The sequence below is a fragment of the Phyllostomus hastatus genome, unplaced genomic scaffold (assembly GCF_019186645.2).
Source record: "Phyllostomus hastatus isolate PE091 unplaced genomic scaffold, TTU_PhHast_1.1 phas_contig_98, whole genome shotgun sequence".
Classification (NCBI taxonomy): domain Eukaryota; kingdom Metazoa; phylum Chordata; class Mammalia; order Chiroptera; family Phyllostomidae; genus Phyllostomus; species Phyllostomus hastatus.
In genome coordinates this window covers 2,570,511-2,586,616 of record NW_025333999.1, presented here as the reverse complement: position 1 = coordinate 2,586,616, position 16,106 = coordinate 2,570,511, and the positions used below count along the sequence as shown (strand labels likewise).

Here is a 16,106-nt window from a genome sequence, read left to right as displayed (position 1 = left end):
TTGGAGTTCTGTTTTTTTTTTCCCGGCGTAGATATGTGCATTTAAATACACTTGCGTGTCTAAGGTCACCAGTGGAGAGCTGAGTGTTGGGAATTATCTGATTCTGTAGGAGTGTTGCACCTTTATATTGCCAAGCAATTTCACAACTCTACAGGCACAGAAGATAACATGTAGAAAATCAATAGTAGCACAAATAGTTGTTTTTTTTTTACAGACAGGGGTGCATTTTGTCCAGTTGAGATGCAGTTGCTTTATGCCCTACGGAAAATATAACCTCAAACATTACACTGTACTGCCCTAGAGGATATGAATCAGTTTTTGCATCTGTTAGCATGTTGACTGCAGTATTCATGACTGTCTGGTAGATGAGTATGTTTGTGTGTGTATATTTATTCTTCAAATTGCCATTGAATGTTTGTCTTAGCATTTTATTGGTTTCTTCATTAATTTATGAATGTCTTTGATATGCATTCATTTACATTTGCCTGACAGTCATTATTTATCTCTTTTGAAAATGATGTATATGTGTAGATATATATAGACATGTATACTTACGTACATAAAATGTACACACATGTTCACATATATGAGGGTTGAAATAAGTTGAGATTTTTCAGGGGAGGATTCTCACATTCTGAGGCTGACTTTGTATTTGTGGGTCTGAAGCTGTTTTTTTTTTTTGTATTGAATAAGGTAAAATTTGGGGGATGGGAAAACCTGGAAAAACTGAAAGAGGTTAAGCTACATCATTTACATCAGAAAAGATCTACCTTTAGAAGAAAATGATATGAAAGGTGGCAGGAGGGGCATAGAAGTGGCAGATGGACTCTGAAGGAGGAAGAGAGGGGGTTGGGTCAACAGTAAAGAAGCATTTTAGGAAGTTAACTAAGTCTTGTGTGATGTCATTCCACTTTCTCTGCAGTCCCTTGAAGAGACTTCAGCAAAGATGGACTTATTTTTCAAGGCTTTTCAATTTGGCTTTACATATCTTTAGATGAAATATAATGTTGACAGTGGACTCAAGGAAATCTCATTTATAGTTGGGTTACATGTATCTCTATGTATATATGTATCAATAATTTAATTTCTATGTGTTCTATATATATATAAACCATGTAGAAATAAATAACATATGTGGAAATCATCAGGTTACATATCTATCTATCCACCCATCTATTTATTTAACCCTCTTTTTAAATAGAATGCCTACTACATTCTAGACACTATTCCAGGGATGACAGGGAACAAAGTATACTGAGTTTCTGCTCTTATGACTCTCAAATTCTGGTGCAGGAGACAGACAGAAAACACAAACAGATAAATAGCTGTATATATCAGAGAATGATCAGTTCTATGGAGAAAATTGAGTGGGGTAAGTGGACAGAGAGAGGCGATGGTGTTTCAGAGAGTTTTCAGACAGCAGAGTGAAGAATGGGAGGGCCATGTGGATGTGTGAGGGAAGGGGCAGCAGGGGAAAAACCCTGGAGCCAAGGATGTGCTTGGCTTGTTCAGGAAACAGCAAGGAGGGTAGGGAGGTGGCAGGTAGATCCTGTAAGGCTTTCTGGGCTTTGGGGGAGAGGACTTGTCTTTTTATTTCAAGTCGATAGAAAGCCATTGAAGGGTTTTAGGTAAGGGATTACTGTAATTTGGCGTTCTTTAATAGATTAATATATATTTATATCATACATTTAGATGACATATATGATAAATAAGATATATCATATATTTATAGTTTTATCATATATTAGTAAGATAAACATATCTACCAACTGGATATTGTTATGGGCTGAATTGTGTCCCCTCCACCCTCCCAAATTCGTATGTTTAAGTCTTAAACCCCAGTACTTCTGAATGTGACTCTATTTGAAGATAGGGCCTTTAAAGAGGTGACTAAATTAAGATAGGGCTGTTATGGTGGGTTCTCACCTAATCTGACTGGTGTCCTTATAAGAGGAGGAAATTAGGATACACAGAGATATACCAGGGATGTGTGTGTATAGAGAAAAGACCATGTGAAGACACAACGAGAAGGCACCCATTTGTAAGCCAAGAAGAGAGGCCTCAGAACCACCCCTGCCAACACTGTGACCTTGCACTTCCAGTCTCTAGAACTGGGAAACAATAAATTTCTCTTGTTTAAGCCACCCACTCTGGTATTTTGCTATGACAGTCCTAGCAAAGTAACACAGATTATCTATCTTCTATCTATCAATCAATCTATCTATCTATCTATCCATCTAGTTGATAATATTATAAACATATTTCCACATCAGTAAGTTTTCACCATTCTTTGTGGATGCTGAGAATTCCACATGACAAAGAGGCCATATATAGCAAGTAGTTAAGAGTCTAGGGGCAAGAGCTGGGGTTCTGGGTTTCAGCTTTGCCACTTAGCTGTGCAGTGTCTCTGATCAGGCCCCTCTGGCCTCACTCCACTGGTCAGAAGTAAGAGAGCCACTTCTGTTTCTCTAAGTTAATGGCAATTTCTGTGGTCAGAATGAAACACTGGTAGGTGGTTGGAAAACCAGCAGGTGGTATATCTGCCTGTTCTTATACTTAGAAACTGTTTATTTTTAAGCTGAAATATTCTGCTGTAAGAGCAAATCACAAGCAGGAAAGAGGAAAGGGGCTGTAGAGGTTTCCAAGGTTGGTTTGCCTGGCCTTGTGGGTTTGCGCTGTGAGATGGTTTATTGGTGGTGGGGGTGGGGGTGGTGGAGGGAGAGGGTGTGTCACATCTCCAATTACCTACATAGCCCCAGTTCACACCTGGTGTAATTTAATAGCATTCCCTTTCAATCTTAAAATGGTCTCTGGAGATAGATTCCAAGGTTGTTGTAGACTAGCAGTTCCCAATTGAGGGTGATTCTGCCCCATTAGGGGACACCAGGCAATGCCTGGAGGCATTTTTGGTTGTCACAACTGGGGATTGCACAACCTGAGGGCAGAGAAATGTCCTTCTGTGAGCTTGTCATGCACTCACCAATGGATTCTTTTCTCTCATTAGTAACATTAAGGCTTCGGCCTAAATGTGGATTTAATTCGATGAGCACTTGCTATTATTCTCCATGTATGATGCCTATAGGGAAAGAATTTGTGTTCCCGACCTGAAAGGGATCAGAGTGCAGTGGAGGAGACAGGACGATAAGGCCAGTTCAGGATGCTGGGGGTGGTGGTGCAGTGGCACAGAGGAGGGAGGGCCTGACTTGGGTGCTCTGAGGGAAGTGGGCAGTCCTGTGAGGAATCACAGAAGTGAAAGTTGAGCTGTGTTAAAAGAACAAAGTTCACCCAGCGAAGTGATGGTTGGCATTCGCAGCAGAGAAACAGCTAATGCACATGCTTGGGGGTGAGATGCAGGGCCCATTAGGGTGTGATAAATAGTCTGCTGCTGGGCATGGCTATGCCAGGTACTCCTCAGAGGACATGGAATCACACTGCGATGTCTGTAATTTATTTAAACAATTCAGCTCAGATAGTTGTTAGAGGCTGAGCTGTGTCCTCCTGAATCCATATGTTGAAATCCTGGCCCCCAGCACCCTGACATGTGACCAAGGAGCAAACTGGGTTGAAGACGTAATTTGTTTAGTCCGCACTGTGAAGTCTTGCACACTCTCTACGAATTGTGAGTTACAGACGAACACAGTGACAATATAATTGTGAAATTTTGTGGTTGGAAGTTGGCTTTCCTCCTCCGCCTGGCCCCTTCTCAAATGGAGGCAGATTCAAATTCTTAATCTTCTTGTGGGAGGAGAGAAAGTGACAGGAACTAATTGTCTCATGAGGTTTCCTCAGATTAGAGAGTGGTTTGTTGTCTGTGTTTTACTGTCTTTCCTTTGGGATTGTTGATGAATAGTACAGACAACTTTACCCATGTTTACGTGATTGGATTTCAAGGCCCTATTTATCATGTTATAGTGGTTTTAGCTATATGGCAGTTAGGGTAAATGTATTCTTGCCAAATTTAAAGATCAGAGGTTTTCATGCAAATAACCTAATTTTTGGTTTCTCTTTAAAAAAAAATCAGAGAGTCTTGGCAGTTACAAAATAGCCACAGGGGCCCTGGGTGGTGTGGCTCAGTGGATTGAGTGCTGGCCTGTGAACCAAAGGGTTGCCAGTTCAATTTCCAGTCAGGGCACATGCCTGGGTTGCAGGCCAGGTCCCCAGTAGGGGGTGAGTGAGAGGCATCCACATTGATGTTTCTCTTCCTCCTTTTCTCCTTCCTTTCTCTTCTCTCTGAGAATAAATAAATAAAATCTTTTAAAAGACCCAAAATAGTCACAGAGATGTAAAGTCCAGCACAGGCAATATAGTCAATAATATTGTAATAACTATGTGTGGTCATGTGGATACTAGACTTATGGGGGGATCACTTTGTAAGTTATATAAATGTCTAACCACTATGCTGTACACCTAAAACTAATATAATCCTGAATGTCAATTGTAATTAAAAAAGGAAAAAAGAAAAAAGTGACTAGACAATATGATACAAATAAAGCTGAATTCATTGCTTGCCTCTCCCTCAAATTAAATCAGAGAGGCTGGTAATGATAGTAAATGATAGTAAAAATCTGCTCCTTGTGTGCAGGCTGTAGCAGGTGCACTCTGCTTTCTTTACATGCTGATGGATCCTACTGCAAGTAGCTGAGACTCCGCCTGGAAGCTTTCCCCAAGTGAATGTTTGACCTGCACCCAGGGCAGACTGGAAGGCTCTGGAAGTTAACTACCCAGATGGGCCCTGATCTGGTGATGAAAATCAGAGCAGGTGGATAAATGGGCCAATTCCCTCTCCTTGAGTGGGCTAACTCAGTGGGACTGAGCTCCGGTTACCACTGGCAGTAACCTGCTGTTCTAACACATTAGAACAACGCCTGTGCCAACTGCCTTTTCTTTCCTCACTTCCTCTTTCCCCAGCTGGGGTGGTAATTTTATGTGTCACCATGGCAAGGCCATGGCATGCAGATATTTGGTCAAACAGCAGTCTGGATGTTGCTGTGAAGGTATTTTTTAGATGAGTTTAAATGAGATAAACATTTATTTATTTGCATATTTTTAAAAAAGATTTTATTTATTTATTTTTAGAGAGGGAAGGGAGGGAGATAGAGAGAGAGAGGAACATCAATGTGCAGTTGCTGGGGGTTATGGCCTGCAACCCAGGCATGTACCCTGGCTGGGAATCGAACCTGGGACACTTTGGTTCCCAGCCCGCGCTCAATCCACTGAGCTACGCCAGCCAGGGCTTATTTGCATATTTAAAAAAATATTTTTGCTTGAATTTTTATAGTGATAGCTTGTTTATTTTATTTTTAAATTAAATTGATTGGGGTAACATTGGTTGTTAATAAGATTATATAGGTTCCAAGTGTACATTTGTATGGTACATGAATACATTGCATTGTGTGCCCACCACCCAAAGTCAAATCACCTTCCATTACCATATATTTGACCCCCTTTACTTTTTACCACCCCCTTCCCTTCCCTCTAGTCACCACCATACTATTGTCTGTGTCTATGAGTTTCACTTTTATGTTCCACATATGACTGAAATCGAATGGTTCTTAGCTTTCTCTGACTGACTTATTTTGCTTAGCATGATATTCTTAAGGTCCATTCATGGATAACAAAGATGTGGTACATCCATACAATGGAATACTACTCAGCCATCTGCAGCAGTGTGGATGGGCCTTGAGAAGAACATTTAAATAGTTAGACTTTGAGTGAAGCAGCTCATCCTCCATCATCTGGGTGTGTCTCATCCGATCAGATGAAGTTCTTAAGGAAAAGACTGACCACCCTTGAGGAAGAGGAAATCCTGTCTCCAGACAGTCTGTGGACTTGAGCTACATCCTCAGCTCTTCCCTGGCTACATTTCAGATTTGGCAGCCTCCACCATCATATGAGCCAGTTCCTTGAAACCTGTCTCTGTCTCTCTCCACACACACATTCAGTTGGTTTTGTTTCTCTGAGGAACCCTGAACACACTTACTGCTGCTTCCTGGGATCACCTCCTGAACAAACTCCTTACACTGGAACCCCTTACAATTCCTAGAAACTGCTTTTGGGTGAACCCAAGTGAGATATGGACAGAATAGCACCCAAATTTCAAAGAAGTCTCTTCCATGCTGAAGAATAGAAAGCTTCTGCTCTGGGAAGATGCCTTTTTTTTTTTAAAGGAAAAGTCTCAAATGACACAGTCTTAGGGTAACAGACCTATCAGGTAGGAGCCTGTTGGGAAGTTTCCTCATGACTCACACAGTGATACTGCTGTGTGTCTTAGGGATTCTGAATGCAGTCACCACATATACCTTGTATGTTTCTCTGGATGATGTCATTGCAATCAATGTCCAGTGAGTTCATTTGGACGTTGAGGTTGAAGATCTTTCTTTCCTTGGAGCAATTGTCTGTAACAACTCGACTTTCAATAGCTGGTGAGAAAAGCATTGGGCAAGTTTACTGTTATTATAACCTTTAAAAATGTGCACAGCAACATGAATGGGCCACATTTACTGGATGTGTAGGTGGTGCCAGGCACTGGGCTAAGAGCTTTATACCATGTCATCTTCTGGCAGCCTCATATAACCCCATGAGGGGCCATTATTCAGGTGAGGAACCTTTAGTTCAGAAATTAAGGGCCCTTGTATGTCATGGAAGAATTACAAGGAAGAAACAAGCTTATGAAAATATTTAGCTTAAAAAGAAGACTGGCTGCATGAGTTGGAAATTGGTGATGGATGCAGTAGGGTGTTAATTATGTCCCCTTTTGTATATGTTTAAAAAGTTAAATGAGGCAAGTAACAGAATAACAAAGAATGATACCATTATAGGAATATAAAAAAAGAATACTACTTAAATAAAATTTCATAATAACAGATGGAAAATAAAATAATCAAAATTGTAGTTATCAGCCCTGGATCTAAGTACATTGTAGGGACTACTAATACCCCATTTTATAGATGAGGAGACTGAAGCCCAATTAGGTAAGGGCACTAGATATTGATCAGCCAATTAGAACCTGGCAAAATCAGGAAAGGTGAGTGTTACCTGTAATTTGAAAAATGATTTAATTTAGAATGAGAGTGTCCGATTCCAGTTTCCCAAGATGGTTAGGCACTAGATTTAATTTTATCTTTGGAATTAATTTTTATTATTATTACTTTTATAGAGCATATTTTATCATCCAGGTTGGTAAAATAAGAATGGTTAGTTAGGCAGACACCAGTCCGTTGGTTTCCTTGAGCTGAATAAAAGCACAGCACACATTTCTGGAGGCCAAAATAGTGATATGTATCAAAAGTCTGAAATGTTTTTTCTTCTTGACTTAACAACTCCTCCTGTATGAATTTATCCTAAGAAAATACCTAACAAATACATACAGATAAATTTTTAGTGGTCTTTATCACAGGGTTGTTTGGCAAAAACCCCCATTTCCTAGAACAGGAAAATAAATTATGTGTTCACTTTCATACAATGCAAGCCTGTAAGCCACTTGAAGACAATAACGTAGGTAATGATGCTGAACACAGGTTACATGGAGAGATGTTAGTGAGATGAGGAGTGATGAAGCGGGTGTGCAATGGTATGTAAAAGCCACATACATAACAAACACATGTTTCTTCATCAAGCAGGCGCCTCACCAGGCACAGGACTGGAAGACGGCATTGTGGGCTGATTGGGCTGGTCTGAATACAGTTTTGTTGATGTTTTTTCCTAATTAAAAAATTAATACTTCGTTTTGCTATGGCATTTTGTCTTTTTTAAATAAAAATTGTGTTTTTAAAGTGTACAATATGATTTTACATGCATATACCTAATGAAATGATGATCACAGTCAAGCTAACTAACGTCACCTCATATGGTCATGTGACATGTATGACAAGTGCAATAAAAGGATTTTCACCTTTTAAAAATTCTCACCAGAGGACATGTTCATTGATTTTAGAGAGAGAGGAAGGGGGAGAGATGGAGAGAGAGACATCAATGTGAGAGCGAAATATTGATTGATTGCCTCCTGAATGCACTCCGACCAGGACTGAACCTGAAATCCAGGTGTGTGCCCAGACCAGAATTGAACCCATAACACTTTGGTGTATGGGACGACACCCCAATGAGGTGAGACACCTGGTTAGGGCAAAAGGATTTTCATTTTTAAAATATGTAGTAAGATGTTTCTTCTAACATGTGCCACTAGATTATGCAGGCACTAGATTAAAAAACTATTTTTAAGCCCAAATCCCAGACTCACTGGGATTGAAAACTACTGACAGTCTTTTTTTTTTTTAACAGCTCTCTGGAGTTGTAATTGATTGTACATCAACATGTACAATTGATGAGTCTTATTGGTGTATTCACCTGTACAACCACCACCATAATCAGGGTAGTGAGCATTTCCATGACCCCCAAGTTTCCCAAATTTTCACCCTTCTACCCACCTCTCCCTGTCACTATAGATTAGTTTGCATTTTCTTGCATTTTATATAAATAGACCCATGCAGTGTATTTACATATTTTTCTAATTGCTTAATCCAGACCCCAGCTAGTGATCAGCACCCCATCCCTGTCCTGTGGGTATCAGGTCTTATTGTCTCCTTACCCACAGCACTGTTTTGAATTTTCTGGATTTCTTGGTCTGGGGCTTTCAAGACAGTTTCTAGAACAGTTGATTCCACCATCTGCAGAATAGCTGTGACATTGGATGCAACTTCTCTCTTTTCTTCAATTCCCCACAGAGTGTTGTTGGTGAGCAGTGACTCCAAATCTTCAGCAAACCGTTGTAGCTTTAAAGATATTAATCGTCGTTGTCATCATCATCATCATCATCATCATCATCATCATCTGCTCTTATAGGTCCCCACAATCCCGAGGAACAGTAGAAAGCACAAGAAAGCAGGCTCTGAAGCCAGGGGACCCAGTTCGAATCCTGACTCTACATTCACTGGCTGTGTTACCTTGGGACACTCAATCACTCTGTACCTTAGTTTCCCTACCTTATGAGGGAACAATAAAAGGACCCAATAAAGTTTTTGGCAAGATTAAATGAGTTAAGAGATGCTGCATGTCTGTGCCTGGTAAACACAGGGTAAGGATTAATTATTGCTAACTTCTTTTACCAACGGTGAAGGGGTAAGTTTGCTAGAAATAGACCAGTAGTCCTCAACCTGGGCAATGTTGACCCTCAATGGGGACATTTGGTAAAGTCTGGAGACATTTATGATCGTCACCCCTGAGGGGTGCTTGTGGTATCCAGTGGGTGGAGGCCAGATAAGTTGCTCAACATCCTGTAATGCACGGGACAATTCCACAGCAAAGAATGGCCCAGTCTTGAGTATTGTAACACAGTAATACTATACAAAGAGAAACTCTGAGGTAGACATAGCTCAGAAGGCACTCTAATTTGCCTTTTTACTTTTATTTTTTTACAATTAAGTTTATTGGGGTGACACTGGTAGGTGAAATTTTATGTTTCAAGTGTACAATTCTATGATACATCATCTGTATATTGCATTGTGTACCCATCCCTCACAGCCAAATCTCCTTCCATCACCATAATACTCAACTTCCTCTACCCTTTACTACCCCCTCACCCTGCTAATTAGCCTTTTAAAATAAAGGCATTCGTCTATGAAGGATAGCAAAGAGATGGGCCAGTGGGTGGAGAAGAATAGGGGCCAAGGGGGAGCTCTAAAAACTGAAACATGAATAGAGGACTTCTGGGCATGAACAATGGGGGTTGATTGACTATGGAGGTGAGGGGATGGGACAGGGGAGAGCACTGGGGAGGGGGGGGAAAAGATGGGACAACTGTAACTGAACAACAATTTTAAAAAGTGAGACAAAACTGAGTTAAAAGACTATTTTTATGCTGATCCCCAAATCCTTGTACTCAAGTGTGGTCCTCGGACCAGCAGCATTAGTCTCACCTGGGAGCATGATAGAAAGGCAGATTCTAGGGGAGAGGAGAGGGAATTTCAGGGGAATTTCAGGGGAAAAGGGGAAGGGTTTACAGGAACAAGTGTAAAGAACACATGGATAAAAACTAGGGGTGGGTAGAAATGGGAGGGAGGAGGGAAGGGCTTGGGTGGGTGGGTTGGGATGGGAGTAAAAGATAGAAAATTGTACTGCAACAACAATTAAAATAAATAAAAAGAAAGAAAGAAAGGCAGATTCTTGGTGTACTAAATCCCCACCTGCACTTTAACAAGCTGCCTGGGGGGTTTGTGCATCTTTCTAAGTACTAGATGCTGAATCTCATCAGGATAGGGACTTTGTTTTGTTCATAGCTGTTTCTCAGCACCTAAAATAGTCCTTGGCAAATAGTAGGTGCTCAATAAGTATTCATCTACTGGGTGAATGAATGGTCTGAAGAGGAAAATGCTATCGTGCCAAAGAACTTGAAGCAGAGTGATTACTTAAGGGCAAGAGGAACATTTAGAACTGGGGCTCTCATAAACCTTTTTTTTTAAAGAAAAGATTTTATTTATTTATTCTTAGATCGAGAGTAAGGGAAGGAGAAAGAGAGGGAGAAAAACATCAGTGTGTGCTTGCCTCTCATGCACCCCCTACTGGGGACTTGTCCCACAACCCAGAAATGTGCCCTGACTAGGAATTGAACCTGCAACCCTTTGGTTTGCAGGCTGCCACTCAGTCCACTGGGCCACACCAGCCAGGTCATAAACCTTCTTAATGTATTGTTCTTTCAGTCTGAGTCTTAATGGAAATGCTGATCTGCTCCCCCTCTCTGCCTGATACAGAAGATCTTGCTCCTTGAAATGACAGCTGAAATCTTGGTTTAAACCTGTTTGTACAGAGTAGGCACCAAAGTACTGGCCCTTCAGAATTGCCATTGTAGTACACGATGAATTTGCACCTACCTTTTCCTGGCCAAGTTTTTTTTTTTTTAATTGAGGTGAAATGCACATACATCAAGTCCACCCCTTTAAAGTATACAATTCAGTGGCAACTTAGTACACTCACCATGTTGTGCAACCACCACCTCCATCTAGTTCCAAAACATTTTCATCACCCTGAAGTATCTGCTTTCTATTTCTGTGGATTTGTCTATTCTAGAAATTTTATATAAATGGAATCATATATTATATGAACTTTTGTGCTTTGTTTTTTCAGCAGGTTTTCAAGGTTCACCCACATTATAACATATGTTAGAACTTCATTTTTTTATGGCTGAATAACATTCCACTGGGCAACATTTGTTTATCCATTCATCTGTTGGGGACATCTGGGTCGTCTCTACCTCTTGGCCATTGTGAACAGTGCTGCTGTGATATTGGATGTGACATGGATGTGCAAATATGTACTTGAATCCCTACTTTCAATTCTCTTAGGTGTAGTCATAGAAGTGGAGTTGCTGGGGCACATGGTAATTTTATGGCTAGCTTTTTGAGGAACCTGGCAATAAATTTTATAATGAAATGTTCCTTTTGATTACATGATTATTTATTACTTCAATTAACATTTGTTGAACTACCAATGAGGGCATGGTTTTCCTGTCCTCAAGAAGCTCACAGTTTCTGGGGTGACAACCCCTGTGTCAATGTTGTTGGTCTGCTGGAAGTGACATACATGACGTGGATGGAATGTGTCCTCTGGACCACTCACTGTGCTGAGTGCTCCACACAACGTGATTTCATTTAAACTTCCCGCCTATCCGAGGAGGTGGGTGCCATCATTACCCTCGTTGTTCAGACTCTGGAGAGTGTGATGGCTCACTTTATGTGTCAGCTTGACTGGGCCATGGTGTGCACAGATATTTGGAGGTGCATATTCCAGCTGTTTCTGGATGAAATGAACATTTGAATGGGTAGACTGAGTAGAGTGGATGGCCCTCCCTCAGGTGGGTAGGCCTCATCCAGTCAGGTGGGGGCCTGAATAGAACAGGGAATCTCCTCCTGCCTGACCCCCCTTCCCAACTGCTTTGGTCTAGAACATTGGTTTTTGTTTTTGTTTTATCTTCAGACTCAAACGGAAACATCCATCAACTCTCCCTATATTTTAAGCCTTTAGGCCTTCCTGTTTTCATGTCCCATCTCAGGATGGGACTATACCATCCACTCTTCTGGGTCCCCAGTTTGCCAACTGCAGATTTTGGGACCTGTCAGCCTCTATAATCACATGAGCCAACTTCTTATAATAAATCTCTTTATATTTATATCTCCTATTGCTTCTATTTCCCTGGAGAACTCTAACAGGAGAAGTTGTGTCTTTTGCTTATGTCACTTGCCACTGCAGTGCTAGGATTTGAACCCCTGACTGCCCTTCTAGCCTCCATAGCCTCCCACCATAAGAACGTGAGGAAGGGGATGTTAACTCAAATGGCAGTTGTTTAGGGAGGCTGACCAGGAGAATGTGACATCTAAATTGAGTCTTGAGCAAAGAAGAGTAGCAGGGAGCCAACCAGGTTATGAACTGGGGAAAGCAGTTTCAGGTGGAGAGGAGAGCATGTACCTGGAGGCCTGGAGACTGGGTGGCAAGGTGTGAACCATCGCAGAGATAGGAACAAGTCCTTCTACTCAACCAGATGTTCTCACAGACGTGGATTCTTTTTGTTAAAATTTGGAGTTGGTTTATGGACTCTAAATGATTGCTACCTAACAGGTACTTTCTTGGTATCTTTCTCTCTTTTAACTGTCCTGCAATATCCATTTCCCCATATTCCTTTCAGTAATTGAATGAATTCCTCAACTTTTATCTGGGTCATGTTGCTCAGATAAAAGACCATATTGTTCCAGCCTCCCTTGCAGTTAGGTTTGGCCGTATGTGCAATGTCTGGGTTGTCACTTTAAGATATGTCTCTGCTCTGACTGGTGTGGCTCAGTGGATTGAGTGCCAGCCTGTAAAACAAAGGGTCACTGGTTCGATTCCCAGTCAGGGCACATGCCTGAGTTGTGAGCCATGTCCCCAGTAGGGGGTGTGAGAGAGGCAACCCACACTGATGTTTCTTTCCCCCTTTTTGTCTTTCCCTTCCCCTCTCTTTAAAAATAAATAAATAAAATCTGTAATATAAAAAAAGAAATGTTTCCGAACAAAGGGAACCCTCATGCATCGTTGGTGGGATTGTAAATTAGTTCAGCCACTATGTGAAACGGTATGGAGGTTTCTCAAAAAATTAAAAACACGACCCAGAAATTCCCCTTTTGGGTGTTTATCTGAAGAAATCCAAAATACTAATGTGAAAAAAACATATGCAGCCCTATGTTCATTGCAGCATTATTATCAATATGTGGAAGCCACATAAATGCCCATCAACAGATGATTAGATAAAGATGTGGTGCCTATAATGGAATATTATTTACCCATATAAAAGAATGAGATCTTGCCATTCATGACAACATGGATGAATCTAAAGGGTTTTATGCTAAATGAAATAAGTTAGACAGAGAAAGACAAATACCATGTGATTTCACTTATATGTGGAATCTAAAAAACAAAATAAACAAACAAAATGAAAGCAAACTTTTTGAGAACATTTTGAGGGTTGCCAGATGGGAGGGGGGCTGCAGAACAGGTAGAAAAAAGGGAAAGGGATTAAGATGCACAAATTGCCAGTTCTAAAAACAGTCACAGGGATGTAAAGTACAGCATAGGGAACACAGTCAACAATATTATAATAACTATGTATGGTGTCAAATAAGTACTAGATTTGTAGGGGTGATTACTTCAGAAGTTATGTAAAATCTAATCACTATGCTGTACACCTGAAACTAATATAACGTTGTATGTGAACAGTAATTGAAAAATTAAAAAAAGACATGTCGCTAAGAAACAAACACATCCTTATTAACATATTATAGAGTGATTGCGTAGTTACATCCTGTCTCTCCACTCTCCCCTCTTCACCTTGCATCCAGACAACTTGCCCTGGACCCCCTCTCCCCTCTCCCTACTGGTAAGAATGCAATGTTGCAGCAACCCAGCTTTGACCATGCAGTTGAGGGCAAGATGCCAGGGTGAAGCAATAGTATGGAAAGAATGTGGGCGCACTTAATGGCCTCACAGAGTAGAATCCCTTCACCAACCTAGCCTGCTCACTTCTGGACTGTTAACTCAGAAAGCAATAAAGATCTATCTTTTAAAAGCCATTGAATATTTGGGCCCCTTTGTAGCAGCAGCTCAGCATATCCTAATACAGCCTTGTTTAGTCTAACTTCTTCATCTGGGATAGGTCTTGTCTTTAGGGGTCAGTGCACACAGGCATACTCTCTTTTTCTTTCTTTCTATCTATCTATCTCTATAGTGAGATATATAGGGACATACATATAGTGATAAATATAGTGGTACACAGTTGATCCTTGAACAATGTGGTTTGAACTGCAAGGGTCCACTTATATGTGAATTTTATCATCACTGAGGATATGTTTGCTGATTTTGAGAGAGAGAAGAAGGAGGAGAGAGAGAAGAGAGAGGAACACTGATGTCAAAGAGAAACATTAATCGGTTGCCTTTTGTACATGCTCCAACCAAGGCTTGAACCCGAAACCAAATTATGTGTCCTGAGCAGGGATCGAACCCACAACCTTTTGGTGTTTGGGACAATACTCCAACCAACTTAGTCACCTGACCAGGGCCACTTATGTGTGAATTTTTTCAGTAAATACTGCAAATGTATATTTTCTTCCTTATAATTTTCTTAGTAACATTTTCTTTTTTCTAACTTACATTATTGTGAGAATACAGTATATGATACATATAACATACAAAATATGTGTTAATTGACTACTTATGTTATCAGTAAGGCTTTTGGTCAAGAGCAGGCTATTAGTAGCTAAATTTTGGGGGAGTCAAAAGTCATACAAGGGCCCTGGCTGGTGTGGCTCAGTGGATTGAGTGCTGGCCTGTGAACCAAAGGGTCACCAGTTTAATTCCCAATCAGGGCACATGCCTGGGTTGCAGGCCAGGTCCCCAGTAGGGGGTGAGTGAGAGGCAACCACACATTGATGCTTCTCTCCCTCTTTTTCTCCCTCCCCTCTCTAAAAATAAATAAATAAAATCTTTTCAACTGCATAGGGAGGTCAGTGTCACCATGCTGTTCAAGGGTCAACTATAATATGTATATATCTCATAGTTATATATAATATAAATAATTTCACATTATATATTATGTTGTAGTTAATATACATTACATGGTAATCAACATACATTATATATTAAAATATACAGGGTCTGGCAGAAGTAACGCCTGCTTGAGTGTGGTTGGTAGGGTAATATGGGAGTAATAATTTATAGTTTTAATTTGAACATTTCATCTAAAATGTCATGTGGTGTGCTTGAGTTATGTTACGGAATTACATGCTTATGATTTTGTAATAAAAGATTCTATAATATAAAGGGGCATTATTTGTGCTGGGCCCTATATATCATTTATATGATGTATCAATATATAATATGTAGTACACATATAATATATAATTCCTAACACCATTTGCTAGTTTGAGCTTTGTAGATATTTGTTACCGGGCTAGGTTCCAGGACTCAGCTTCCACTCACCTCTGTATTGCCTTTGGTTGTGTTTGAGGAGGTGATCTCTGCAAAAGACATCATGGGAAATTAGTACTGGAACTGAGAGGGAAAGGGTGGAGAGGTGGGCAGGTAAGGTGGGTAACTTGAATCTAGAACATGTGAAGTCAAACTAATTGTGTTCACTGCTAAGCTTTTTTGCTTTGGGGTGGATCAGAGTTCAAATTCTTAGCTATGGATGGAGTAGAGTAATATTCTTGTACTGGGTGTGATTTTTGTCCCCAAAGGACTCTGACAATGGCTGAAGACATTTTTGGTGGTTACAGTATGGGGTGGGGGATGCTACTGGCATCTGGGGGCGGAGGTCTGGGATGTTGCTTAACACTTCACGGTGCACAGGATGGCTCTCGACCACAAAGAATTACCAAACCTGAAATGCCAATATTGCTATGATGGAGGTATCCTATCATAGAGGAAGCAGAAAAATGTAAGCTGCAAATTCTTTAATTCGGTCTTGGCTGGACATTATAACTGAAATGGCCAAGGACACAGAAAATTAAATACCTCAGGTTTTTAAATTCAGTTTGTCTGGGAATTAGAATGAAAACAGGAATGTCTGTTTTAGTTATCTGCTGTTAATAGCA

The 16,106-nt window shown here is 40.6% G+C and overlaps 1 protein-coding gene across 1 annotated transcript in view; it reads right to left on the bottom strand.

Annotated features, from left to right (window-relative positions):
* Positions 1-16,106, bottom strand: part of ADGRE3 (adhesion G protein-coupled receptor E3) — a 51,146-nt gene that overhangs the window by 17,773 nt on the left and 17,267 nt on the right. The window contains exons 5-7 of the mRNA XM_045853066.1: positions 15,493-15,530; positions 8,585-8,768; positions 6,300-6,419 (exon numbers count right to left, since the gene is read on the bottom strand). Of these exons, the coding sequence (XP_045709022.1) occupies positions 6,300-6,419; positions 8,585-8,768; positions 15,493-15,530 (342 nt within the window). The remainder of the gene's footprint in view (positions 1-6,299; positions 6,420-8,584; positions 8,769-15,492; positions 15,531-16,106) is intronic.